The 26,843-nt window shown below is 60.4% G+C and overlaps 2 protein-coding genes and 1 non-coding gene across 3 annotated transcripts; all 3 read right to left on the bottom strand.

Annotated features, from left to right (window-relative positions):
- Positions 1–391: 391 nt before the first annotated feature.
- Positions 392–13,372, bottom strand: DAPK3 (death associated protein kinase 3). The gene is made up of 9 exons (XM_047849568.1): positions 13,276–13,372; positions 12,188–12,330; positions 5,858–6,218; positions 5,542–5,671; positions 5,292–5,340; positions 4,692–4,718; positions 3,508–3,660; positions 2,473–2,518; positions 392–2,082 (listed from the first exon to the last, which is right to left on the bottom strand). Exons 2-9 carry the CDS (start codon positions 12,247–12,249, stop codon positions 1,546–1,548), a joined length of 1,365 nt encoding a protein of 454 aa, XP_047705524.1. The 5' UTR covers positions 12,250–12,330; positions 13,276–13,372; the 3' UTR covers positions 392–1,545.
- Positions 13,373–16,999: 3,627 nt separating this feature from the next.
- On the bottom strand, positions 17,000–26,115 carry EEF2 (eukaryotic translation elongation factor 2). The gene is made up of 15 exons (XM_047849607.1): positions 26,011–26,115; positions 24,777–24,991; positions 23,709–23,890; positions 23,418–23,629; positions 22,730–22,908; positions 22,445–22,550; positions 21,816–21,929; positions 21,462–21,600; positions 21,126–21,321; positions 20,282–20,540; positions 19,735–19,842; positions 18,931–19,284; positions 18,454–18,636; positions 18,240–18,372; positions 17,000–17,730 (listed from the first exon to the last, which is right to left on the bottom strand). Exons 1-15 carry the CDS (start codon positions 26,011–26,013, stop codon positions 17,537–17,539), a joined length of 2,577 nt encoding a protein of 858 aa, XP_047705563.1. The 5' UTR covers positions 26,014–26,115; the 3' UTR covers positions 17,000–17,536.
- LOC125161401 (small nucleolar RNA SNORD37) lies at positions 22,980–23,044 on the bottom strand. Its single transcript, XR_007150604.1, has one exon. It is a non-coding gene; the product is annotated as a small nucleolar RNA SNORD37 (small nucleolar RNA).
- Positions 26,116–26,843: the final 728 nt, after the last annotated feature.

A 26,843-nucleotide genomic window follows, 5' to 3' on the forward strand; every position in this document is an offset into this window, starting at 1 on the left:
TTGGAACCACGTGCCAGACCCAGAGGCAGCAGCAGGGGGAACAAGGACCCCCCCATCCCTTCCCAGCGGATGGGGTGGACGGGGTGACCTCTGTGCCGGCGTCCTCACGCTGGGGCACTGGGGGCCCGGCAGCATCTGAGGCGGCACAGAGGGACAGAAGGCCCCTCTGACTTCGTTCCGGCTGTCTGGAAGCCTCCATCGCAAGTGAGACCTGCCAAACCCCAAGATCAGGGCAGCCTCTGAGGCCCCCCAGGTCTGCCCTGTCTTCCCAAAGAGCATGGGGGCAGCAGTGGAGGGGAAGAGACACGAGAGCCAGGCGCGGCCATGGCACTGGGTGGTCACAAGACTGGCCGCCCCGGCCGGGGGCCTGAGCACAGAAAACAGCCACGTGTCGGGGAAGCGGGGCTTTATTTCCTTTAGGCACATGCAGGTGTGATACACAGAGCTCGCGGACGGGTACACGGCGGGCCCCACCCCTGCGCTGGGGACCGGCCTAGGCACACGGGAGGACACCGGCCAGTCCCAGGGCCTGGCTCCTCCCGCCCCCGGGCCAGGCTGGCCTCTGTCCGGAGAACTCCTCTCGGGCTACGGAGGGGCCACACAGATGTCACTCGCTTAACCCAACCCGCGGCACAAGTGCAGAGCACGCGGCCAGAGAGCCTCGTTTTGGTGAACCCGGGACCTTGGGGCACGTTCCCTGGGGCGCAGGGCCCTGCTCGAGGGCGGCACCTAGTGGCGGGTGCGGGCACTGCCCCTGCAGCCCCTCCTCCACCTTCTCTGGCCCAGTGGGGAGGGTTCGGCCGGCCGCAAGCAGCCTCAGGGGCTCGCCGGGCACTCGGGGGACACTGGGCCTTCGCAGAGCACTCTGGGGGCGACTACCCCACAATTCGGAAGGCAGCACTGGGACGGGAGGCAGGGGCGTGGCCGGGCCGTGTGGGTCATCGCGTGCGCTTTGTGACAGGCACGGCAGAGAGGAGTGAGGGGCAGCGATGGCTCCTGACCCGGCACCTGGGGCCGCCTGGGCCTCAGAGAGGGACAGACACAGCTTCTGCATCAGGGTCCCGCGTCCAGCCTCACGCCCCCTCGCCACCCGCCCCAAACCGACGCCTCAAGGGCTGGGCCATCTGCTCAGCTCGGGCCCTGGTGCCAGCTCAGCCCGGGGGGCGCAGGGAGGGCTGGGGACCGAGGGGGCCGGGTCAGAAGCTGCCTCTCGTCTCTAGAAGAGGCGGGACCTCGGCGTCCGGCAGAGGCAGGTGAGACCCCCCCCCCACCCCCCCGCCGGCCCGCCCACCCATCCCCGGGTTCCGAGCTCCAGGCCCAGGCCTTGCACGCGGCTGGCCCTGCGCCGCCTGGCCGGCTCTGTCCCTCGGTGCCCAGCGCTCGCGGGGCTCACGGGGCTCCCCAGGGGACGCTGACCCGGAAGCCGCAGGACAGAGAGACTGAGCCGGGGGAGGGCGGCCTCGGGCTCCCGGCCCCGCACCCTTCCCACCGGGGCCCTCGTCGCGGGGCTGTGGAGGGGCCGCCCGCCCGCCCGCCCGCCAGGCCCTAGCGGAGGCCGCACCCCCCCGCCTGCAGCTTCTCCTGGCCCATGGCGCACACCAGGTCCTGCACGAAGCGCATCTCGGAGGCCACCTGCTTGGCCAGGGCCTCGTAGCGGTTCTCCAGGCGGCTGAAGCGGCGCTTGAGCCCGCTGGCCCCCAGCAGGGCGCCCTTGGCCTCCTCCTGGGCCTGCCGCCGCAGCGCCTCGGTCTTGTGCAGCTCCTGCCGCAGCCGCCGCAGGTCCTGGCCGATGCTCTCGTTCTCCTCCCGGTACCAGGCCTCCTTCTCCTCGTAGATGGCCGTCAGCGCCTCGATGTCCTCGTGGAACAGGCGCCGGCTGTGCTCCAGGCCGCGCAGGCCCTCCTCCGCCGCGGCCACCTCCTCCAGCACCTTGGAGAAGCGCTCGAAGCTGACGTACGTGTTGTTGGGCGGCATGCTCGAGTGCGACTTGATGGTGTACTCCTTGAGGCGCGCCGTCTTCAGGCGCCGCCGCTCGGGCTTCCGGCCGCCGTCCTCCCGCCGCACGTTCCGCCGCCGGATCGCCTGCGGAGGGAGGGGCGGGGCCTGAGGCGGGCGGCGCCTAAATAAAGTCTTACCGGCACACGGCCCCGCCCCTTCGCGGGGGGCGGGCCTGGTTCCGGCATTTCCCTGCCAGAGACCCAGGGGAAGGAGACACGGGCCGCCTGGCCCTTTACAGAAGACTGCCGCGCCCGGCCGAGAGGCCACCCCGTTCTGGAAGTGTCTGTGCAGGGAGCCGTGCCGCGTGCAGAGGGGCTGGGGACCCCACCGGGTATCACACGGAGGGGCTCCCACACCATCCCCGTGCACACCCCGCCCTCTGCCAGCCGGGTCCACTCCCCTGGGGACCCTGCCCGACACTCAGGCCTTGTCACACCTGCCGTCCTGGAGAGGGAGCAGCCCCGCCCATCTCACCTTGATCCAGGAATGCTCCAGGCTCTGGGCGATGGTCATTCTTCTCCTAGAAAAGCCCCCCCCAACCCCCCCTGGTTAGTCACACGCCCGCCACGTCCCCATCCTCCCACGAGGCTGGCGGGGAGAACAGAACAGGGAAGGGGTTTTCTGGGCCCTCCCCCCGCAGCTCGGCTCCCTGCCCCCACCTCACACGGCTCACAGACACTGGCCCCCTGGGGACGCCCCTCCAGCGGGGGGCAAGTCCCTGAAATGACCTTGGAACTACCTGCACCCTCAGAGCATCCGCTCCGATCAGCCAGCAAGGAGCCCATCAAGAGGCCTGCTGCTCTGGGGTCGTCACGCTTTACAAGCGGTTTCGTTACCGGGGGCGGGACCTAACGCTGGGTCTCGCCAACTCAGGCGCCCACAGGAGGGACAGGCAGGCGGCAAGAATGGGCGGCTCCGGGGGCGCCTGGGTGGCGCAGTCGGTTAAGTGTCCGACTTCAGCCAGGTCACGATCTCGCAGTCCGGGAGTTCGAGCCCCGCGTTGGGCTCTGGGCTGATGGCTCAGAGCCTGGAGCCTGTTTCCGATTCTGTGTCTCCCTCTCTCTCTGCCCCTCCCCCGTTCATGCTCTGTCTCTCTCTGTCCCAAAAATAAATAAACGTTGAAAAAAAAAATTTAAAAAAAAAAAAAAAAGAATGGGCGGCTCGGGCCAGGGAGAACTCTGGCCAAGAGGAGCACCTCTCTGGGAAGGAGGGCTCCGTGATGCCGGAAGCTTTAGTCCTCCCTAGGAGAAGACCCCAGGAGTCTGCAATTGCCCACGAAACCTACCTTCAACAGGAGTCATGGCTCTCAACCAGGATTCTCAACAAGGATCCATTCACAGCTCTTAAAGACACGGCGGGGACCGAGCTAAGCCGTCCACCGGCCCGCTGCCAGGCCGTGTCCAACTCCCAGTGACGAGGAGGGGACAGCACGAGGATGTGCTCTCGCAGACCAGCGGCCTCCCCTGCCCGCCCCCCCGCCCGTGCCCTCTGCCCGGCCAGCGCTCCTACTTGGGGTCTTTGACAAGCAGCCGGCGGATGAAGTCCTTGGCCAGCTCACTGGTGTTGCTGAAGTACTCCTCGTCGAAGTCGTAGTTCACGGCCGAGATGTTGGTCAGGGTCTCCTGCTTCGTCTCGCCCAGGAACGGGGAGGCGCCGCTCAGACTGGAAGACGGGCACGGGGCTCAGCGACCCCTGCACTCGCCCCACCGACACGCCGCGGCCTGTGCCACCCCCCGGGCCTCCCGCGCGCCCCGGCCCCTAGCCTCCCACCACACAGCACAGAAACCTCGCGCCCAGCCTCCGACGGGGACTCAGACGAGCGGGCAGAAGTCTCTAAGGAAGCTCGAAGCACGTCCCCCAAATGTTCAGCGATCAGAGGCCACACCGACAACCCGCGAGGGAATCCCGGCCGAGTGCGTCCACACACGGTCCGGGCACGGCCCGAGAGACCACACAAGGACATCGTGGGCCTTCCTGATGAGCCGCGCTGGGGGGGCCACACCACCGCCCCCCGGGGCTCTGGGCACACGGCACTGTGACGGACAGGGAGGAGTACTCATCTGGGGGCACCCGGGGGGCTCGGTCAGTCAGGCGTCTGACTCTTGATTTCAGCTCAGGTCACGATCTCACCGTCGTGAGACGGAGGCTTGGGTGGGGGCTCTGCACCGACCGGTGGAACTCGGGACCCTCTCTCCCTGACCCTCAGGTGCTCACGCTCTCTCTCCCTCCCTCCGAGTAAACTTAACAACGACGACGACAAAAAGATGCCAGCGTCATGGGAAGATGGGTGAGGGGCACAGAAACCGCACTGGTTTTGTAGCTGTTTTGAAAGTCTAGCCTTTCTTCAATACTTAAGAACCTAAAACTATGAAAAAACCCATCGTAAGGCACCGTCAGGGTGGATCGCTGTGTCACCTGACGAGGGAGGAAAACGCACGGGGAGCCTGCCTGGCACAGAGGTGGAGGCGAGAAACAACCGAAACGCGGCACCCAGGGAGTGAGGCCGGGCCGGGCTGCTGGCCAGCAGGGAGGGAGGACACACGCGGTCCCCACTCGGCCCTGCGCCAGGGGGTGTGGGGCCTTCTGAACTCACACCTTTCCGTCCTGCACAAATTCATTCACCCACCCAGCCACCCAGCATCCTGCCCCAGCAGGGCCCCAGGAGAAGCAGGAGGCCCCAAGCAGGCACTCACAGGATGTAGGTGATGACACCAATGCTCCTGGAGAGAACACACGAGAAGGCAGTCAGCTCAGTGGCGCCGGTCAGCACCCCAATTCCCAGAATCTCTCGACGGCTGGGGATCCAGAAGCCCACGGCCCCCTCTCCTTCAGGGTCTGCAAGGCCTCCACCGAGGGCCTCTGTCTCTCCCGCCCTGGCGTCTCAGGGCGAGATATGAGCTCATCTGCCCACACCACCTGCCAAGGCTCAAACTGGGGGGGTTGGGGGGGGTGCGGGCGTGGGCTCGAAGGCGGGTTGACAAGCTCCACGAAGAGTGAGACAACCAACGTTTCGGGCTTTGAGGCTCCCGGTCTCTGCTGCCTGTTTCATTTTTAACAACGCCTTAAACACAAGAAGACCACTCGGGACCCACGGACCCGCTCTGGCCGCCGGGCCATCGTTTGCCGAGCCCCGTTCTAAGTCGGCGGTCTGTCCTGCCCACACCCAGCAGATGGGCCACATCCCCCCTGCGGCTGTGGCCTGGCAGTGCTCACGGATGGCTGGGGGGGTTCGGGTGCTTCGTCCCGGGGCGTGGGCCAGCCCCCCACCCCCACCCCAACCCCCCGCCACTCACCACATGTCTGCCTCCAGACCCAGGGGCTCGTAGTTGACGATCTCGGGAGCTGCGGGGACAAGGAGAGAGACGGTGTGGGGTCGGACGCCGGGTGCACCTGAGGCAGCCCCGGGGACGCGGCCACGGGGAGCAGGTGGCACAGCCCGCCTTCAGGGACCGCCTGGCGGGGGGGAAGGAGGCCGGACACCAGGGCTCGGGAGAGGACACCCGAGGGCGGGACCCAGGCCCGAGGCGCCGCACGGAGCCGTACCCACGAACTCGGGGGTGCCGAAGATGTTCTTGAATTCGTTCCCCGCCTCGATCTTGTGGGCGATGCCGAAGTCGATGAGCTTGATGCGTGGGTTGGGCACGTTCTTGTCCAGCAGCATGATGTTCTCTGGCTGCGGGCGAAGGAGGACGCCGCTGCCCAGCCGGCCCCGCACCCCCACCGGGCCCAGGCCGAGGCGGTCTGCGTCCCCCCCACCCCCGGCAGCAGCAGCCCGCCCGCGGGCGCGCTCCGAGCCGGAGCCCCGTGCCGCCCCCACGCCCCAGGTCACCCGCCCCGGCCGGGCCCCCGCTCGGCTCACCTTGAGGTCGAAGTGGGCGATGCGCTTCGAGTGCAGGTAGTGGACGCCGTCCAGGATCTGCTTGAGGAACTGGGTGGCCTCGTCCTCCGTCAGCGACTCCTTCTCCGCCAGGAAGTCGAAGAGCTCCCCGCCCGAGACCAGCTCCAGGATGAGCACCACGTCCGTCTTGTTCTCGAAGATGTCGTGCAGCGTGATGATGTTGGGGTGCCGGATCTCCCGCAGGATGTTCACCTCCCGCTCGATCTCCTCCCGGCTGACCCCCCGCCGGCTGGACGACAGGCGACGCTTCTTGATGAACTTGGCCGCGTACTCCTTCCCGGTGCCCTTCTGCCGGCATTTCCGCACAATGGCAAACTGGCCGCTGCGGGGACAGCGGAGTGAGCGGGACCCCGCGAGGGCCGGGGGAGCGGGCAGGTTGCAGGCTTCCAGAACCTCCTGGGACTGCACCTCCCAGCCCCGCCCCTCCGGGAGCCCACACGGCAGGTGCAGTCTGGTGGCTGCGTGGCATCTGTGTGCCAGAGAAGGAAAGGGACACAGCTCGGGGCTTACAGAAGGGAGCTGGAGTCCACCGTGGGGCCAGGAGAAAGCGGGTGACAGGAGACACGCTGAGGACCCGCTCGGGGAGCCCGTGCCGCTTGGACGCGCACAGGTACTTCCGCGTGGGCAGGAGGCCAAGGGCTCGCACCCATCACTCACCACCCCATACGTCACCTGTGTCTCAGGGGGGCAGAGGGCTGGGGCAGCCAAGAGGGGGTCTTTATTTTTAAGTGACACAATTCTATACAAACTCGACTTTCCGGCCTATTTCATCATGTTTGAAAATCTAAGAGAAAAGAGTAAGCCACTGACTTTGAAGGAGCTTCTTACACAACCAGCCAAGTAAAAGGAACACACCCATTTCCAAGCTGACAAAGAGAGGACAGGGGACCAGAGCGAGCCCACAGAAACAGGCTGGCGGTTCCCCGAGAGGTTAAGCACCGGTTCCAGGCGCCTCGGCAATCCCGCCCCAGGTGTCCCCCCAGGAGGAAGGACAACACGAATCCACAGAGAAGCGTGAACACAAATCCTACGTCAGCAGGATTCGCGAGAGCCTAAAGGGGGACACAACCTGTGTCCATCAGCAGATGAATGGACACATAACGTGTCCACCACACGTGCACAAGTCCCTCCGCCACCAGCAGGAGCGAGGCGCCCACCCCCGCCGCCCCGCGGACGGGCCCCGAACACACGACGGTCAGGGAGGGAACCAGACACGAGAGGCCACGCGGGACGTGAGGCCACGCGGGACATGAGTCCGCGTGTGTGAAACGTCCAGGACAGGCTCCTCCACGGACGGGAAGGGGGCTCGTGGGGGCCGGGGGCGGGAGTGACTGCTGATGGGGACGGGGCTTCTTTTTACGGTGATGGAATGTTCTGGAATTACTTGGAGAGATGGCTGCAAAACCGTGTGAATACACCGACGATCACTAACTTGCACACTTGAAAGGGGTGAACTGCACAGTATGTGAATTACATCTCAAGACAGCTGCTACTAAAAGAGAGACAGAAAGCCTATTCGGTGCACTCTGGGGAGCTGTCCAACGTCCAAGTTATTCTGCTATCCAGGAACTTAGTTACATGAACTTACTTCAACTCAAGAGCCGACTGAAAAAGGCCAGACAGCGAATATTTTTAGCCTACGGGCCATGTGGTTTCTGTCATAATTCTTGAGTGTTTTTACAACCTTTCAAAAAAAATAAAGAACCATTCCAGGCTCCCAGGCAGGCAGGACCACACTAGGCTGGGCCGGATTTGGCCCAAAGGCCACAGTGTGCTCTGTCCACATCAGCGGGGACCAATTCCAAGACAGAAAGTACACGTTCCAGACAGAAAACTTCACGGCACCTCCAGGGCTCGAGAGAAAACAGGCTACGTGAGATCTCGGGGAAATGAGGGAGAGAGTGTAGAGGAAGGAAGGGCAGAGACGGGGGCGGCCAGGCCCTCTGAAGCTGGCGACGGCGGAGGGAGGGCAGGCCGGCCAGAACGGCCCTGGGAACAGACAGAGGTTGGGGCGCCTTTGCCAAGCCAACGCGGACCTCGAAAAGACCAAGGGACCCAACCGGGTCTGTCCGGTAAGCGGGCCCACCCACGGTGGCGTCACAGATGTGCTCTACGCACACACAATTGGAAGATGGGTGAAGTTCAAGGTGGGTCAGTGGGAGATGCAAAATTAACACTAACACGGCGGGCTGAACAACAGTCCCTCCAAAGACACCCACGTCCAAATCCCCAGAACCTGTAAATACAGCACTCTCACGACAAAAGGGACCTCGCAGGAGGGAGCCAGCCAAGGCCCCTGAGACGCTGGGGGTGACCCTCAGTGCCCGAGGGGGGGCGCTCAGCGTCCCCAAGAGGTCCTCATAGGAGGAAGGCAGAGAGACGGGTGGACCCCACGCTGCTGGCCATTGAGGACGGAGGAGCGGCCGAGAGCCAAGGCTGTGACATGGCTGGAAGCCGGAAAAGGCCGGAGAGGGGTCTCCCTGGGGCCCCGGGGGTACCAGGCCCGTTTTAGACTCCTGACTTCCAGCCCTTCCAGGCCACTAAATCACGGTGAGTTGTTACAGTGCTGACGGGAGACTCAAGCACTGATCTGAGAGCCAAGTGCACGGGTCAGCCGAGAAAGGCAAAGCGTTCCTGATCAGGCCTCGCCCCGTGCCCCCTGATCTGCCCCAGCAGTCCCTTGGGACATTATGCTCCTGCCCCCCCCCCCCCACGTCTCCACTAACACTCCCCCCACCCGAAACGCCTGCCCCTCTCCTCTGCCTGCACCAGCCCAGCTAATTCCTCCAGGCCCACCTCCCGTCCCATCACAACTCCCCCATGGTAATGACATCAGATGCCAAACACTCACCACGTAGCACTGTGCTAAGTGCTGGACCTGTGGGCTCATTTTCAAGTACAAGGATTGTGTTTCCCTGCTTTACTTTTTTTTAAAGTTCATTTTAAGAGAGAAAGAGTGTGTGTGAGCGGGGAAGGGGTGGGGAGGAGAGACAGACAGACAGACAGACAGGCAATCCCAAGCAGGCCCCATGTGGCAGCACAGAGCATGACGCAGGGCTCGAACCCACGAACCGTGAGATCATGAGCCAAAAGCGAGCTGGATGCTTAACTGGCTGTGCCATCCAGGCACCCTTCCCCTGCTGTATCTAAGCGGAGCCAACAAATGGAGACGAGTCAGGCAGAGCTCATGGGAACAGGAAGAAAGACACTACTAAAGGGTGAACCGTGTCCCCCAAAAGTCCATGTGTCAGCCCTAACCCCCAGCACATCAGAATGGGACTATCCAGAGACAGGGCCTTTCTAAAGAGGTGATTAAATTAAAATGAGCTCACAGTGGGGGCGCCCGGGGGGCTCAGTCGATTGAGCGTCCGACTTCGGCTCAGGTCACCATCTCGCGGTCCGTGAGTTCGAGCCCCGCGGCGGGCTCTGGGCTGACGGCTCGGAGCCTGGAGCCTGCCTCGGATTCTGTGTCTCCCTCGCTCTCTGCCCCTCCCCCGCCCGCACTCTGTGTCTCTCTTTCTCTCTCTCTCAGAAATAAACATTTAAAACAACAACAAAAAAATGAGCTCACAGGAGTGGACCTGAATCCAAGCTGACCGGTGTCCCTGTAAGAGGAGTAGGACGCAGACGCACAGACAGACGCACAGACAGACGCACAGCCCTACGAAGCCACAGGAAGAAGGTGGTCATCTGCGCGCCCAGGACAGAGAGCTCAGGAGGAACCAGCCCTGCCTGCCGACGCCTGAATCTCCGACTCCCCGCCTCCAGCGCTGGGAAAGCACGGCTGCCTGCTGCCCCCAGTCACACTACCGGGCCGCGCGAGCCGATACGGGCACAAACGCCACTCTACGAGGCGGAAGCCAGAGCCAAGTCCACACCTGTCGACCCACAGACTAAGTCATTTCTCGAGACCATCACCGTGAACTCCAGCTAGGAAGAAAGAATCCCCCGGCCCCTCCCAAAGACACACACACATACAAACTTGCTTCCGGGTCATTTGTCCCCATGGCCCCTGGGACAAGAAAACGTGGCCCTGCTTCGCTCATGGTCCTCATCAGCACGGCGAGGCCCAGCAGCTAATTTGCCAAGATGGTTAGCGGTGACACTGGGGGAGACACAGCTGGGCTGCGGGCCCCGCCTTCAGGGGTGCCAACCGAGCAGGGGACAGGATGCTGTCTGGGGCACAAGGACGCACACTCTTTCCAACGTGCAGGGCCACAAGTCGCTGCGACACCTAATGGGCCCGTCCCAGGGTGGGCAGGTGGAAGCTAAATAAATGCCCGCCTCTGGTTCCAGCCCCCCTGGCCTTTGCAGGGCCTGGTCTCCAGACCCGAAGCCCACTTGGCCACTCGCGGTCCGCATGGCCTTGGGCAAGCTGCTTCCCTCGTCTCAGCCCCCGCTTCCTCATAAAGTGGGGATGACGACCACGCCCCCCCTTGTGAGCGACATCTATAATTTATACAAACTGCACCACAGCCTGTGCGGCATCCAGTGCCTTTAATTCCTCATTTCATGTTATCTCCAAGCACCTTCTGGATCCTTACATACAGCGGCGCTGTCCCAGATGACAGCCACTGGCCACACGGTGGCCCGCCAAGCCGGTCCAAACGGAGATGTGGAGCACCAGGGGTGGCTCAGTCGGTTGAGGTTCCGACTCTTGATTTTGGCTCAGGTCACGATCTCCCGGTTTGTGAGATCGAGCCCCGTGTCCTGCCCCAGTTCTGTGCTGGCAGCGTGGGGCCTGCTTGGGATTCTGTCTCTCCTTCTCTCTGCCCCTCCCTCCCTCCCTCCCTCCCTCCCTCCCCCAAAGTCAATAAATAAATATTTAAAAAAAAACGAAAAACTGAGATGTGTTGTCAGCTTCTAGAAACACACCAGATTTCAAAGGCTTCATAGAAAAACGGCGGTAGAATTTTTCCTTCGTAATTTTTACCGCACAAGCAAAAAGGTCATACTTCGATCTATTGGCTTAAATAAAATGTATTAAAATTATTAAAATTGACACAGCCTCTACCAAATCTCAATATACTTCCTACGTGGCGAACACTATACAGGTTGCTGGCTCTTTTTTCTTTTTTGTTCTTCTAATTTTCTTTTAACGTTTTTATTTATTTTTGAGAGAGAGACACAGAGTACAAGCTGGGGAGGGGCAGAGACAGAGGGAGACACAGAATCCGAAGCAGGCTCCGGGCTCCGAGCTGTCAGCACAGACCCTGACGTGGGGCTCGAAGTCACGAACTGCGAGATCGTGACCTGAGCTGACGTTGGAGGCTTAACCGACAGAGCCGCCCTGACGCCCCTGCCTGGCTCTTTGTTAATGGCTGCATAATATTCCATCTACAGGGGCGGTGGTTCCGTGGCAGCCACTGAAGAGGCTCCCCGTCCTTTGTCCATATAAATCCTTACAGCAACTCTCCCTGTTCTCAGGCCACGGGGTCCGCACGCATACACATTCCCACTGAATCAATTCCTAACAGTGCAAATAGTGGATTAAGGGGAATGTACACAGGACGTGTATATTTCCTTTGTATTTCCTTCGGACTTCTGCCGAGCCACCTTCGGGAGGAGGTCCTAACACGTTTTCAACACGAATGAGGTTTGGGGGAGGAGTGGGGGGAGCTCCGTTCTCTACCACTCTGTTAAGGAAATTCCTAAAGGAGGGACTTCAGAATCCCAAACGGGCCTGAAATACTTTCTCAGCCAAGGCCTGATGCACGGCTCAGTTATTTACATTCCCTTTCGGTGACATCATAGGGCTGGTCAGCAGCGAACTCACCAAATAAGGTCTGAGGCTCCGGCAAGAAAAAAAAAAAGGATGATGTCTGGCTAGTCCAAGGCAGGGGTGCTCCCGGGGGACAGGAAATCAGCTGCCTGGCTGGAACGGGAAACCTCCTCTCTTTCCCACAAGAATGCTAACCAACTGGCAGGGATGTGGGCCCAGACAGGGCGCCTCTCCTGGAAACGTGCAAGGGAATCGGTCACCTCCCTCAAGAAAGGATTAAACAGAGGGACAGACCTTTACCACCTACCGCTCTGTCTCACGCCACACGGCAGGCACTCTGTTAGGGGCTCCGTGTGCTTGATATTTTTCCCCAAGCGAAAGGCACAGAGAATGTCAGAGCAAGAATTTGCGGACGGGGCCGCCTGACCCCAGAGCCTAAATTCCTTCCACCAGCACACGGCACTGACTCACCCCGTCTTGGAGGGTAGGAAAGAGGACAGGAGGGGAGACGCCATCCAGAAAACCCCGCAACGCCTCCCTCCCGCCCCCAAGGCCCGCACAGAGCTCACCTGCCCAGCTCCTCCCCCATCTCATAGTAGTCCTCCACATCTTCCTGCCTGAATGTTGACATGGTGGTCGGTCGGCCTTCCGGTGCCTTCCCCTCCAGTGAAAGGCCGGAGACACGATCTCAGGGAGCCCCTTAGCTGTGACCCTGGAGGAGACAGGGCAATAGGGAAGACGTGAGATGCCAGCCATTTCTCCTAGGGAAGAACAACCTGTCCCCCACCCACTCCCCAAGATAAGTTCCACGCTCCTCACAGAAGGCACACTCGTGTGGCGGGCGGGGTACTTTCCTGTGTTAGCGCACTTACACACCCCACCACCCAAAAGGGTGGCAACCCCACCGTGCCACCTTGGCCCCGTAACTCCGCCAGACCCAGACCTCTGGCTCCCCACACACTGCCCCAGCCTTTCTCTGCCTCTCCTTCCTAGGTTTCTCCCAACCTGCTCAGCCAAAGCCCACCCCTACGTTCCTGCAAGTTCCCCCACACTCGTCACACTCCCAAAGCCAGGGGCTCCCTCACTCCTACCCAATTTGCTAAGGTGCTCCAGTCCCGACACCCACCTCCCTGCCCATCAGCCACGTTAACCCCTCCTCGGCCTCACCCATTCCCCCCACAAACCCCCTGACCGCCCCAGATCTCCTAAGACCTTGCGCGGCCGTGTGCTTCCCCCCAATCCTGAATTCCTCAGGAACTGAACAATGGCTTCCAAGCCCCTGCAAGGTCCCTGCCCGCCCTTGCCTCCCGCTGACGTCCACCGCCCCAAGGAGACTAACTCTTCCCCGCTCCTCCCAGGCATCCCTCCAGGTACCAGAGGCTCCCCAGCCCGTCTCCCCGGCCACATCTGAGAGTCTCCTCCGTTGTCCTCTCCCCCAACCTTCGCACACGCTCTAGGGCAGGCCCCTCCAAGGTCTCTCCCAGCCCCAACGACCCCGCTCCGGCGTCCCCCAGGCCGCCACGCCCCTCGCGAGCCCGGACCCAGTCCTTTCCCCGGCCAGCTTATCCCAGGGGTCTCCAGACGTCCCCCCAATGGCCCCCGAAGCGCCGCCTCGGCCTCCCCAGCCCGCCGGCCACGGGCCGCGCCCGCTCCGCACCCTCCGCGGCTCCGCGCCCCGGGCCGGCCCTCTGCCGCGCTGGCCACCGCCGCCCTCTCCAGCCCAGCCACCGCGGCCGCCGGGACGCGCCGACCTGCGTGACGTCACCGCGCCCGCCGGGGCCCGCCCTCGGGAGGCGGGGCCCGCCGCCCATTGGTCAGCACGCCCGCCGCTCGTGACGTCCCGCCCCACCCGCTGCCTCCCAGGCCCCGCCCACTGGCGTCGGCGCTCCCGAACCCGGATGCCGCCTCGCCACTGGCCGCCAGGCTCGTCGTCACGCAGCACATTGGCTGGAACTAACGTCGGTCACGCTTAGGCTGTCGGAAGGCCGACTTCCGGCCCCCGGGCTGCCCCACCCGCTGTCCTCTGACCCGGGTCCTGAAGCTGAGAGGTGCGGTGCTGAAATCCTGCGTCCCTCTTCCTGCCCTTCCTTGAGCAATACGTACGCGAACGCAAAGCCCAGCTCCCGCCTGGCCGCTCCTGGGGTGGACACCCCCGGGGCCGCTTTAGTCCCTGAGTTGCAGCTTCCTCCTCTGTGAAATGTTACCCCCATTCCGAATACACAAAAATGCAAATGAGGCCAGTCCGGTGTCCCCTGTCGTGCTTGATCCTTGACTCCCATGGTTTCCCGATAGGTGCTACAACAGCTAGCTAGTACGTACCAAACCATGTTACTATTTCTCCCGTCTACAGATGGGGAAGCTGAGACCCAGAGAGAGGTTAAGTAACCCACCCAAAGTCAAACAGCCAGTAGATGGCATAGCTGAGATTCATTCCCGGAAAGACCCGAACCCAAAGCCACTGCTGAACCACTGCAGATGCCACCTGACAAAAGACCCCGTCTTTTGACTTTCACCAACCACCCTGACCTCATGCCATTACCATGTCTCCTGATTGAATCGTTACATCTTACATAAGTCTGGTACACTTGTCACCGCTGGAGAACCAACACTAACACATTATCCTAACCAAGTCCACACTTTATTCAGATTTGTTTTCCCTAATGTCCTTTCTCTGCCTCAGAATCCCATCCAGGACCACCCCCCCCCCCCCCCCCCCGCCCCGTGATATTTAGTCCTTAGAGTCCTCTGGCTGTGGGCTTCTCACACTTTCCTTTTTTGAGGACTTTGGTGGCAGTTTCAAGGAGTACTGGTCAGGTATTTTGTAGAACGTCCCTCAACTGAATTTGTCTGGTGTGGTTTTCGGACACTGGGGTGATGGGTTTTAGGGAGGAAGACCACAGAGGTCAAGTGCCCTTCCCGTGACACCTTAACAAGGCTCCGGAACATCAACAGGACATCACTGTTGATGTTGACCTGGGTCACCTGGTTCTAGGCAGGGTCTGTCAGGTTGCTCCAGAATTCGTTCTTTCTCCCTTTCGCATACTGCATTCTTTGTAAGTTACTTATGCAAAGCCCGTACTTAGGACATCAATTTTCTTGGGGTGAAAAAAAAGGCCTGACAAGCTATAGGAAATTAGACTTGGGCACGTGGCAGACATTTTCTCACAAATGAACAAATCAAACCTCTCTGGGGCACCTGGGTGGCTCAGTCGGTTAAGCATCCGACTTCAGCTCAGGTCATGATCTCACAGTTCGTGAGTTCGAGCCCCATGTCAGGCTCTGTGCTGACCGCTCGGGAGCCCGGAACCTGCTTCAGATCTTGTGCCTCCCTCTCTCTCAGACCCTGCCCTGCTCAAGCTCTATCTCAAATATAAATGTTAAAAAAAAAAGGGGGGGCACCTGGGTGGCTCAGTTGGTTAAGCGTCTGACTTCAGCTCAGGTCATGATCTCACAGTTTGTGGGTTTGAGCCCCGCGTCAGGCTCTGTGCTATTAGCTCAGAGCCTGGAGCCTGCTTTGGATTCATTCTGTGTCTCCCTCTCTCTCTGCCCATCCCCAACTTGCAGTCTTTCTCTCTCAAAAATAAACATACATTTAAAAAAATATAATAAATAAATATTAAAAAAAAATTTTTTTTAAAGTCACTCTTGACTTCGGCTCAGGTCACGACCTCATGGTTCGAGTGTCTAAACACCATGTCGGGACTCCATGCTGGCAGTGCAGAGCCTACTTGGGATTCTCCGAACTTAAAAAGAAACCAAAACCGTCACTTCAAGGGAGACAAGTGACCGTATTTGTCACCAATGGTAAATTCGAGCTTTTAAGCAAAAAATTAAAAATCTCAAAACTTGCTTGACCGTTTCCTGCCTGATAGCCAGCGCTTCTGTGATGAAATCGCTGTTAACGTATGTGACCTTTCGATATTTTTTAATGAAATGTGCCAACACCTGTTAGAGCAGCAAACTTGGTATATGCCATTATTTCCAAGTAACCAAGACAGGAGGTCACGAAATGGTGCAGCGGGGAAAGGACACTTTCAAAGCGCAAGATGGGCCACTGGTGTTTCGTGGAACAGTATGCAAAGCTCCATCACGTGGTTTCAGATACCACACTGTAATTACTCTCTAAGAAATCACCCCCGGTTGGGGCGCCTGGCAGGGGGGCGGGGGGCGGCCCGAGTCCTGACCTAGAGCAACCAGAGGAATCACACAAAATCAGTACAATGAAAACAGTGAACAATACACACAGACACACAGACACCCACTTGCGACGCGTCCATGTTGCCAGGTCAACCCCTGCAAATGGCATTTCACATTTGACAGAAAATGCACGCGGACAGAGGTGCAGGATTAGCAAGCCAAGGACCACGGGTGGCGTACGAATTTATAGTCGGTTTGAACTTAAAACACACTTCAAGTTTCTATTTATGACAGTGGTGTCTTTGGCAAAGTTACTGGATGTTAAAGACGTGCGAAACTAAACGCCGTGTGGCATCCTGGCTCGGACCCTCAAACAGTGTAGACAACTTCCACGGAAAGCCACAAGCACACCTAACATCTTTGCAAACTTTTCTGCAAGTATAGAAACTATTCAAAGACAAGCGTAGCTTATAAAAGTGCACAAGATACTTGCGTGCGTGTCAAGCACATTATGTTTTGAAGTCACGTTTCCCAATGGGAACGACCTTTGCTGTTGGGTCGGAGACTGCACCAGACAACTCGCACGTGCGGTGCTGTCCCACGCAGTCCCGACAGCCATCATCCCAGGCTCCTCCTAAACGTCGATGGGGTCCCCTACACCGGTGACCCAGAATACCTCCCGAACTTCCACAGCAGCTCCCCACAGGGTAGCTCACTGTTGAAACAATGTATCCCGGATGTTCCTTATGCAAGAGGCACTGGTTAGTAGGAAGATCTTAGTCCTACGCTGCCTGGAATTTCATGTTTAAGGTTCAAAGTCTAATGCCCAAAAGATTACTTTTTCTGAACAGCCATCCAGCTGGACAAGACAAGCGACCCGGCGGCAGACCGTTCTGTGGTGTCCCCTCGCTGCAGTCACGTCCGAGCCGACCACGATGGAGAAGGCAGCTCCGGCCCCATCAGGCCACAGCAGTGGATTTACAAGGTCACCAAGTCAGGGCCCATTTCAAGCGCCCAGCAGGCGGGGGCCATGGTGGGCGGCTGTCCCCCTGCACAGGGTAGGTGTGAGGCTCCACCATCATGGCGTGTCCCAAGGACAACAGATGTGACAGATGGGAGCCCTGTGTGACTGCTGGATGGGCCTGGCACCTGAAAGGGTACTTCAAGGTCAGCTCCGGCCTTCCGCGTGGCAGCACTCGGGAGCCGCCGCGGGCTGACCGGACAAGGAACCACGTGGACACATACACAGTCACCACCATATCAAATTTATTATTCCAATGGCACTAATACAGCTGGGGGTGCTCACGGTGACACTGCACAAAGTTTCCTGCCTTCTAGCTTCTGTCCAAAGATAAAGGTCTACCCGCTTGTTCCTTCCCCCTTTCTGGGGGAAAATCCACTACGGGCCATTTACCCAAATAAACCTCTTAATGCGTTTGTTTTTTTTTTTTGGACATTTGAGTTTCTGAAATGGAAAAAAAAAAACAACTGTTGAGCGTCCCATCCCGCCTCCCCCACCCCCACCGGCCAAATAAGTCCCTGCTGCCAGGGCATTTCTGTTGCCTCTGATATCCTGAAATAAATATCGAAAGAAACGGCATCGAGTGTTCACGTTGAGTGATGGCACAGAGTGGGCCCCAGAACCCGTCAGGCGGAGCGTCACTGTGGACAGTCTCGAGGTGTCATGGAGAACGCGAGGGCTTACGTGGTCGATCGTCAGCCGGGTGCAGGGGCTGTGCGGAGTCCCACCCGGGAGGGCGGGCTGCAGCAGGGCGGGCGGCCTACAACTTGTCCAGGAAGTTGTCCAGGGCTGGGATGCCTTCCTTCAGGCCCTTGCGCTTGCGCGTTTCGGCTACCACCTGGCTGGGGCGGCTGGTGTTGTCGAAGGGATCCCCGGGCAGGATCTGCCAGTGGTCGAAGACGCACTGGGGGAAGGCCTGGCCACCGGTGTTGGACCTCAGGTCGGCAGTGAAGCCTGCGGGAAGGGACAGGGCTCACCGGCGGGCTCGGGAGACCCGGCTCCTGCTGCCACCGTGGCAACGCCCGGGAGGAGACACTGGGCACGTGGAGATCAGAGCCCAGTCACCCCGACCGCGTCACGCTAACGTTAATGCTACCCTGTATCTCGCCTGGGCCCTGCACCAAGACCGCTCGTTAGTGAGGGACACAGAGTTGGCCACTCGGGGGCCTCCCTCTGCCCACCCACAGTACGAACCCGAGCTACGTGCTGCTGGCTTCCATCTTGGCCCCAGGTTACCCACCCAAGTCGTCTCCCCCTGCAAATTCACCACGTCCACGTGATGAGCAGACCACGTGATACCCCACAAGCGTGCTGCGCCCACCTCCAACGGGCAATAGTTTGCGGCCTCCATCAGTGTCTCATCGGACCGGCTCTAGGCCTTGCTGGAGGCAAAACCGGCCACGCCCTCGACCAGGCTGCCAGCCCCTCAGCAGCGGGTGAGGCTGCACTGGGCCGGCACTTACCGAAGGACTCGTTCACAGGCAGGTAGGCCTTCACGACAAACATGGGGGTGCCGGCCACCTGGGACTCCTCGAAGACGTGACCCCGCTTTCTGTTCAGGACACCATAGATGCCACCAACCACTTGTTCCGGACACTGTCGGGAAACAATGACCGTTCTTAGCAGCTGTCGAGCAAGACAAGACCCAAGAACAGTCGAAGGACCAGGCCCCCCTACCTGAATCTCCACCAGGTAGATCGGCTCCATGAGACGGGGCTGGGCGGTCAACACGCTGGCATAGAGACAGCGCCGGGCAGTGGGGATGATCTGGCCGCCGCCGCGGTGGATGGCGTCCGCGTGCAAGGTCACGTCGTGGACGTCGAAGCGCACGCCCCGCATGTTCTCCTCGCACAGGGCTCCCTGCACAAAAGGGCGTGACCGCCATCAAGGTCCTGGGCCCGCTGCAGCCTTCTCCTCCAGAAAAGGTAATACAGCTCTACGCCAAGGCCCCCAGGGGGCCCCCAAGACAAAAGTGTCACGTCCTACCCAACTCAGCCTCCCTAGGACGCTCTTCCCAGAATGCAAGACCCTGAGCCCTTCACCCTCACGGAACACGGCCCCCCAGTCCCCCAGCAGGTGTGAGTCTCCTGCCTGTCCGAGAACCCCACAGGTAACTGATCCACCGTGAGCCGGACTCTCGAGTGGCCCCCTCACCTCTTTGGTGGCCCACTGGAAGCCGGCTACCACGCTGTCCTTGATCTCGTTGAGGTACTGCACACCCTTGGTGATGTCGGTGAGGACGTTGGGGCCGGTGCCGTCGGGCCCAAAGCACCAGATCTTGCGGGCCTCTGCCACGTCCCACTCGTACTTCTCGGCCAGATAGCGGGCCCGCTGCTTGAGCTCCTGGCGGGCGGACACCTCGCCCTTGTCGATGTCCTCGGCCAGGCCGTCGGGGAAAGGCCGCGCCTTCATGTACAGCCGGTTGTGCTTGTTCGGGGACTTGGACAGGCAGAGCACGTTCGACTCCTCGCTGACCGTCTCCCGATAGGACACCACAGGGTCGGATTTCTGCAAAAGTTATGAGAAGGTCAGGCCAGCCCCAAGAATCCGTGACCACCCAAGAAACACGTTCAGAGGCTCCTCCTGATAGGACTCCTGAGTGTCGCACACACACGGATCCAAGTTCAGTTCCTTGCCAAAGCAGGAAATGAAAACCAGAGCACCCAGAAGCCAGGGTGACCACGGTAACCTAACCGTCTGCCACCTTCAGAATCTCCGGTTAGAAACAGCTTTTAAAAAGCAGAACCCTCACGCTCCAACATATGACTTGTACAGCAGACATATGCTACCGTTTTCCTAACCGCACAACTTCTCTGCCAGGAACACGTCAAGGGAAGAGAACGGAGGACCCTGCGGAGAGGAGCCTGAACCCTGGACTCGGTAACCTCTACTTGTCTGCCGTGTACTGGGGACAGCAGGCCTCGGGCCAGGTGAGCCTGGGGTGGGGCCAAACCTCACCTTGATGGGAATACACGCGTGGTCCTCCTCCAGGTCCTTCAGACAGATCTCTAGGTGCAGCTCGCCAGCCCCCGCGATGATGTGCTCCCCTGACTCCTCGATGATGCACTACAATGGATGGAGGGTCAGCCCCCGGCCCTGACCCCAGGACACTCGGAACCCAGGAAGTTCCAGACCGATGGGTGGAAAGCAGGTTCCAGAACCCCTCTAGCTGGAGAAGGCGGCCTCCTGGACCCGGGGTTTTCAGGGAACTCCGGGCTCACGGGAAGCAAGAGCTCCCAGGTGCTTTTGCTGTTCCCAGCATTAACCTTCCTCAATGGCCTGCTGCATGGCCAAGCCGGGGAGCTCTAAGCAGCCTACAGAAAAGAGCAGGGACCCCCGACGAGAAACCAACACTGCTGCACGGCCGCTCGGCAGGGGAGGTGTGCACACACCTGACCTTCCAAGTATTCGCAAGTCCCCGGCACGGTGTTTGGCTCCGCCACAGCTAAACCACGAAGTAACCACCCCCGGAGGAGCGATGCCCCCGGCCAGGGCACCCACCCACCTGCACCATGGGGTCCGACTTGGCCAGGCGTTTCAAGCCCTCCACTAGCTTGGGCAGGTCGGCCGGATTCTTGGCCTCCACGGCGACCCGGACAACAGGGCTCACGCTGAACTTCATCACCCGCATGTTGTGGGCATGCTCGAAGGTGGTGATGGTGCCAGTCTTCACCAGGAACTGGTCCACGCCCACCAGGCCCACGATGTTCCCACAAGGCACATCTTCGATGGGCTCCACGTAACGGCCCATCATCAGGATTGTTCTGGGGGAGACAGATGTTCAGTGCGCCAGATCCCCTCCTTCTGGATCCTGTGGCCCCACCACCCCCAGCCTCAAATGGCGGTGTCATTCCCCCCGGGACCCAAAGCCCTGGCTTCAGTTACAGCTGACCGTCGCCAAGGCCTCTTGCACACCAACGTGGTCATTCCTACCTCCCGTTTAGGGCTCCACACCTGGCCCAGGGCTGACAGCAGCACCAAAAACACCTGAGAACCCGAGGCAGGCGGGGTGTGGGGCCCCAGCAGCTGGCGGGCTGGAGGAGCCGGCCCTTCCCAACACCTGTTACCGCAGAGCTGGGAGACAGACCGTCACCAGGGGTCTCCTCTGGAGTCCGTGCCGGCCCTCCAGGTATGCGACCAAACTTTGGCCACCACCTCAAACTTGTGGCACGTGTGTGTCCGAGTCAGAACTACAGGTCTGCCCACTCCTTCCCAGTGCGCCCAAATAAGCCTGTCAGCTTTGACGGTTCCTTTACTCTCTTGGGGCCGCACCACCTTCCGCCACCCATGAGGGGCGGGGGGTGGCACGGACCAGTCTGGAACATACCAAGAACTGCCAAGCACCTCACCTCTGGATGGGCTTCAGGTACAGGTCCTCCTTCTTCCCAGGCGTGTAGTTGGGTCCCATGATCCTGACCTTTAGGCCAGTGGACACCAGCCCCGAGAATACACGGCCGAAGGCATAGAATCGACCTTTGTCGGAGGTCGGCACCATCTTGGAAATGTACATCATCAGGGGGCCTTTGGGGTCACAGCTTTTGATGCCTGAGGTGTCAAAGAAGAATCCCCAGAGGGGAACGTGTGATTTCCTCAAAGCTCACCATCCCAGGATCCTGCGACCGGGACCTTCCTACCACACGGCCACCGGCTGCTCCCACCCGGGACTGCAGGTGAACCTCACGCACCCATGGCTGCCTCGTCGTCCGGGGGCCCCTCGTACAGGAGCTCGCAGCGGTACTTCTGGGCCGTCACGGGGGAAGGCAGGTGGATGGTGATCATCTGCAGCAGGGCGTCCCCAGCAGGTAGCCAGCGGCGCATCACAGCCTACAGGAGGGAACGGGAGGCTCAGGGACACCCCCTGCCCTCACGACCCTGAGCCCCAAGTGGCTCTAAAACACGCTCAGGTGCTGGGCTGCCCCTCCCAGAGAGCCTCCAACACCGCGGGTCTCCTGTCCACCCTACAGGTGGTGGGGCTGTGGCTCACGGACTAGGGGGCAGGGCCGGCAGCCGCCCCTCCCCCCACCGCCGCCCACACTCACCTTCAAAAGTGGTTTGCCTTCTTTGTCTTTGTCTTCGCTGTCCAACTTGATGTCCAACTTTTCAATCAGCTTGGCGGTCTCCTCCTTCTTGAAATTCATGATCGCCACGAATACCTAACGTGGCAAAAACAATACAGCGCGTTTGGGAACATGCCGGGAAGCCTGAAGCTCCTTCCTGCCACAGCCCACAGTGAGGGCAGTGCTGCAAAGTCCCCGCAGCCCAGCACTGAGGGCCTAGCCCAATGCAGCTCCCAGGAAAAGCAGAATACGTTGTCACAAAACGCAAATCCGCTCTGACTTACGCGCCACGAACGTGTTCAAATTCACGCTCCGTTCACTAAACCAGCAAAGCCCCAAGCTTGTCTCCTCTCCCCTACCTCTAACCCCCCCGCCAGGAAGGTGGACTCCCCTCTACCTAGGAATCTGTAGCTGGCTTGTCAGGGTGCAGCCCCAGGGGCCAAACCTCTACCACTGTGCCCTCACCCTCCTCCAGCAGCCGCCCTCCAACCCGGCTGTGCCCAGCCCCAGAGCATCCTGTCACCTGCCACAGCAGGTCAGGGAACAGCTCCTCGGGACAGGCCCAAGGACAGCCCAGGAGATGCACATCCACAAAATGCTCAGCTGCTCACCTTAAAGATAGGGTCCAAGATGAGCTGGCAGAACGTCCGTGGCAGCTTCTTGCCATCGGGACTGGTGGCGGACTTGCTGAACTTGCCGTTGGCTGGATCAAAATACCTGGCGGACAAGACCCAACTCAACCGTGGTAGGACCAGGAGAGACCCGAGGGGCCAGGGAATCAGTTGTGCAGAAGGAGCCCACTCAGCCCCCTCCCCCCCACCACCACCACCCGTGGACCCCCCCCCAGGCCCACAGGGATGCTGCAGACACCCCTGCTCCTCACACGTGGCGCTCACCGGTCACCCCACAGCTTCTTCATCATGTCCTCCACTTTCTTGGCCCGCTCAGCAGGCCCCAGCTGGCCCTCGCCCTTGGCGGCAAACTTGGCCACGTACATCTCTGCAAACTGCTTCAGGGTGAAGGCCCAACCGTGGAGTCCCGACCCAAAGCCCACAGTCCCAAGTACAGGGTCGATCTGCAAGGGTAAAGGCAAGAGAAAGCTGTAAACAGAAACAGACGGAAAACAAAGTCCCCGGGCGCGGTGGGCCTCAGACATCAGATTTCTTCAACAGCCATCAGATCAAAGTGAAGAAATTTCAGTCATCATTGACAAGACCCAGCTCTGCTCATCCCCTGCGGTGGAGGGACCACTAACCCTGAGAGCACGGTCTGCAAGCAGAGCAAACTACCCCACCGCTTCCCCAAAAGAAGTCAGTTTCAAAAACAGCCCAACCCCATTCTTGGTCACCCTAACGTTTCGGGCAAGCCCGCTCTCAGAACCACCAAGAACCCCCAAGGGACCCTAGACTCGCAACAGTGCTTCCGAGGGCCAGCACCTCCCCCCGCCCAGGAACAGTCACAGCCCCTCCAGGATGAAGAGGACTGTGGCTCCCCCAACAACACGTGGGATAAAAATACTGGCAACACCGAGGCGGACGGCAAGCTAGCCGAGGAACCCTGCATTTCACCAGGCAAGCGACATACCATGATGTTGCCCATGGGGCCGCTCTCGCCCTCCCCATAGGTGGAAATGATGACGTTGACGTTCTCCACGATGCGCTGGAAGGTCTGGTAGAGCTCCTCAGGCTCCAGCTGCAGCTCGAGCAGGGCGCGGTCCATCTTGTTCATCATCAGCACCGGCTTGATGCGCTCGGCAATGGCCTGCCGCAGCACCGTCTCCGTCTGCACACACACACCTGGGGACAGGTGGCTCCATCAGCCAGGGGCAGGACAGCCCCACGCCCCAAACCACACGTGAGGGAACCCGCTACTTACCAGACACACAGTCCACCACCACCAAGGCACCGTCGGTGACACGGAGGGCGGCGGTCACCTCCGAGGAGAAGTCTACGTGCCCAGGTGAGTCGATGAGGTTGATGAGAAAGCCGGACCCATCCTTGCTCTGCTTGATAAAGTTCAAGTCGTTCTCCGAAAGCTCATAGAAAAGGGAGATAGCCCTGAAGAAATCAGGACAAGTTGGGGTGGAGGACAGACTCATCTCCACTGTCCTCCCCGTGACCCCTGGAGTAAGCCCAGCTTCGTGGGCAAGGAGACTCAGCAGGGCTTTCTTCAATCCCTATGGGACTCTGGGGTCACTCAGCGACTGGGGTTCAAATCTAGAAAGAACGCTGAAATTTCTTTCCTCTCCCTGGAGGCTTTAGACTCCCCTCGCCGAAGCCACCGCCCTCCGCGGAGCAGGCCCACCTCCCCACTACCAGCTGTGAAGACCAGCTCCTTGGGGCCGACCCGTCCAGCCCCCTCATCCTGGCTCAACACCCTGGACTCTAAACCTGGACCAGGTGACCCCAGACCACCTTTCACCGCTGCCCCCATCCACTCCCAACTGAAAGGAGCCTCAGGACCAACAAGCCAGGCGAATCTCGCGAGTTACAGACGAAAGACAAACGGCGGTTACGGTCATTTTGCTTGGGTGTCACCGTGGTCGGCTGGGGCTAGAGAAGTCACTGGGGACGCCCTACGCAAGCGGGCCATTTGACAGCATCCCGACCACCCAGGGGCACGCTCCCAGACTTCTCCAGGCAGTACCCCAAGAGCCCCTCGGCCTGGAAACGGGGACGCCCAGGGGCAAGCCCCCTCCCTCCCCAAGACTCCCCACCCCCGACACCAGCCAACCACCCCTGGGCCTCTCTGGTGGCGGCAGCTTCCCCTCACCAGACCGAACCCCACCCTCACTCGTCGTTCAAAAACCCAGCCCCCAGGGTGTTCAAATCCCCCCCCCCCAGCAGCCTCGGGAACAAGCCGGTGCCTGCTGTCTGGGCCCCCCACCGCCCAGGACCTGGGTGAGCACCTCCCCTCCCCTCTGCAGAGGGCACCAAGGCTCACGTTGACTTAATGGTGATGCATCGCTCCTGCTCGTCCTTCCGGGTGTCGGTGAAGCGGGTCTCCCCGGCGCGGGCGGAGGCGATGATACCAGCCTTGCACACCAGCGAGTCCGTCAGCGTGGACTTGCCGTGGTCCACGTGGGCGATGACGGACATGTTTCGGATGTTGGCCTTCTTGTCCATGATGGCCCGGATCTGATCTACTGTGAAGTTCACCTGGGGGTGGGGGTGGGGGGGAGGGGGAGGCTCAGGCCACGCCAGGACGGCCTTGGGACTTCAATCGATCGACTGCGAGGCCACGGCCAGGGGTGGCCTGGACCTGGGACAGCCCCAGCTACCACCCGAACAGCCCTTTGCGGACACTCTCTTAAAGATGCCACCTGTCCCATCTCGGAAGCACCAGATCCCACTTGTCACTTAGAAGCAACAATCCAGATCGAGGGCCGGGGGAAAAAGCCCACAAGTGACGGGATACACCTGTCCGAGGGCCGCGACAGCTCCGTCAAGGGTAAGGGAGAGTCAATACTCCCCCAAGAACCCCAGCCCTGTAACCGCAGGAGTCCTCCCCAGCGTCCCCCAAAGGGTGTCTTTGAGACCCAAGGTCACCCTGCACCTGGGGGTCAGACCCAGCCACCCACCCCAGGGGGTTTCCACCCACGCCTCCCCCGGGGGTGCGGACAGCTGGCACACCCCAGCGACGCGTCAGCCTCCGTTTCCCCGCTCCCCTGTCAGCCTTTGACGGTTTGGACGCGCGGGGAGGACAAGACGCCGGACCAACGTCACACAGCGTTAAGAGAAGAGCTTTTTCAAGAGGTCCTCGGCTCCCCGTTTTCCCACCTCGCTACCACCCGCGGCACCCGACGGAACACCAACTCCGGCTCGCGACCCGCGGGTTACATAAGGCGGCTCCCCTCGCCCCGCTCCACACGGCGCCCGCCATTACAGCATCTGCCACATCATCATACCCCCTCTCCCCCCCCCCCGCCCCGACTCTGCCCCAGCTCCCAGCCGGGCCCGGGGTCCCGGGAGGCGGCGGCGCCCCCGGAAGCGCGGAAGGGGCTCGGCGAACGGCGCGACGCGCAGATATGGCGGCGGCCGCTTCCCCGACCCGAGGCCCGCCGGCGCCGCCATGTCTCCTCCAGGTCTGGGCGGCCCCGGCGCCCCAGAGCCGGGAGCGCCGGTCCCGCGGAGGCCCCGCCGCCGTTCCAGGCCACCAGCCGGACAGCGTTGCTCACCATGGTGGCGGATGGCGGTGGATTCTCCCAGGCAGATCCGAGCGGGGCGAGTCGCGCCAAGGATGGCGGCGACGACGGCGGAAGAGAACGTTGACGTCAACACCCGACCTTTTATAGGCAGAAGCCGGTTGGGCGGGTCATCTGACCGCGCTGCGGGGGCGGGGCGAGAAGAAACGCCCTGCGCAGGCGCAAGGAAGCGCTCCTCCGGTTAACCCTCTAGACGCTGGTGCGGCTGCCGGAGCTCCCGGGGGCGGTGGTCTACTGGAGCTGGGTGCCAGCCTCCGGAATGCGATACTCGGGTGCAAAAAGCGCAGAGCACCGTTTCAGCTGAGACTATTAATCGGAGTAACGATATCAGCTTGCAAAATGCCAAGCACTTCTGTTAAAAGCCCTTTGCAATGTGGGAAGTGTCTGTGGATTGTACCAAAGTCAATGTTCTGGTTTTGCTCTTATGTAAGATGATCCCACTGGGAGAAGGTGGAGGACGGATACTCGGGACCTCTCTGTACTATTTTTGCGACTACCTGCCTATAATTATTTCAAAATAAAAACCTTTTTTGAAGGCACGTACTAATCACTGATTTATCCCGCCAAGATAGACTGGTTTTTATCTATACCATAGGCAATGGGCTAGGTGTAGTCGCCATAGCAATAAACGAAACACCTCACTAATTGCACCGCTGTACCCGTTCTTACGGTAGGTACTCGGATTTTTCTGTGCCTCCTTTTCTTCATCTGTCAAATGGGGTGATCACTGAAGGAGAGTAAGGTTAAATACATTCGAAGGGATTAGCACCGTGCCTGACACAGCACTCAATGTAGCTATTTTAATT

Source organism: Prionailurus viverrinus, chromosome A2 (assembly GCF_022837055.1).
Source record: "Prionailurus viverrinus isolate Anna chromosome A2, UM_Priviv_1.0, whole genome shotgun sequence".
Classification (NCBI taxonomy): domain Eukaryota; kingdom Metazoa; phylum Chordata; class Mammalia; order Carnivora; family Felidae; genus Prionailurus; species Prionailurus viverrinus.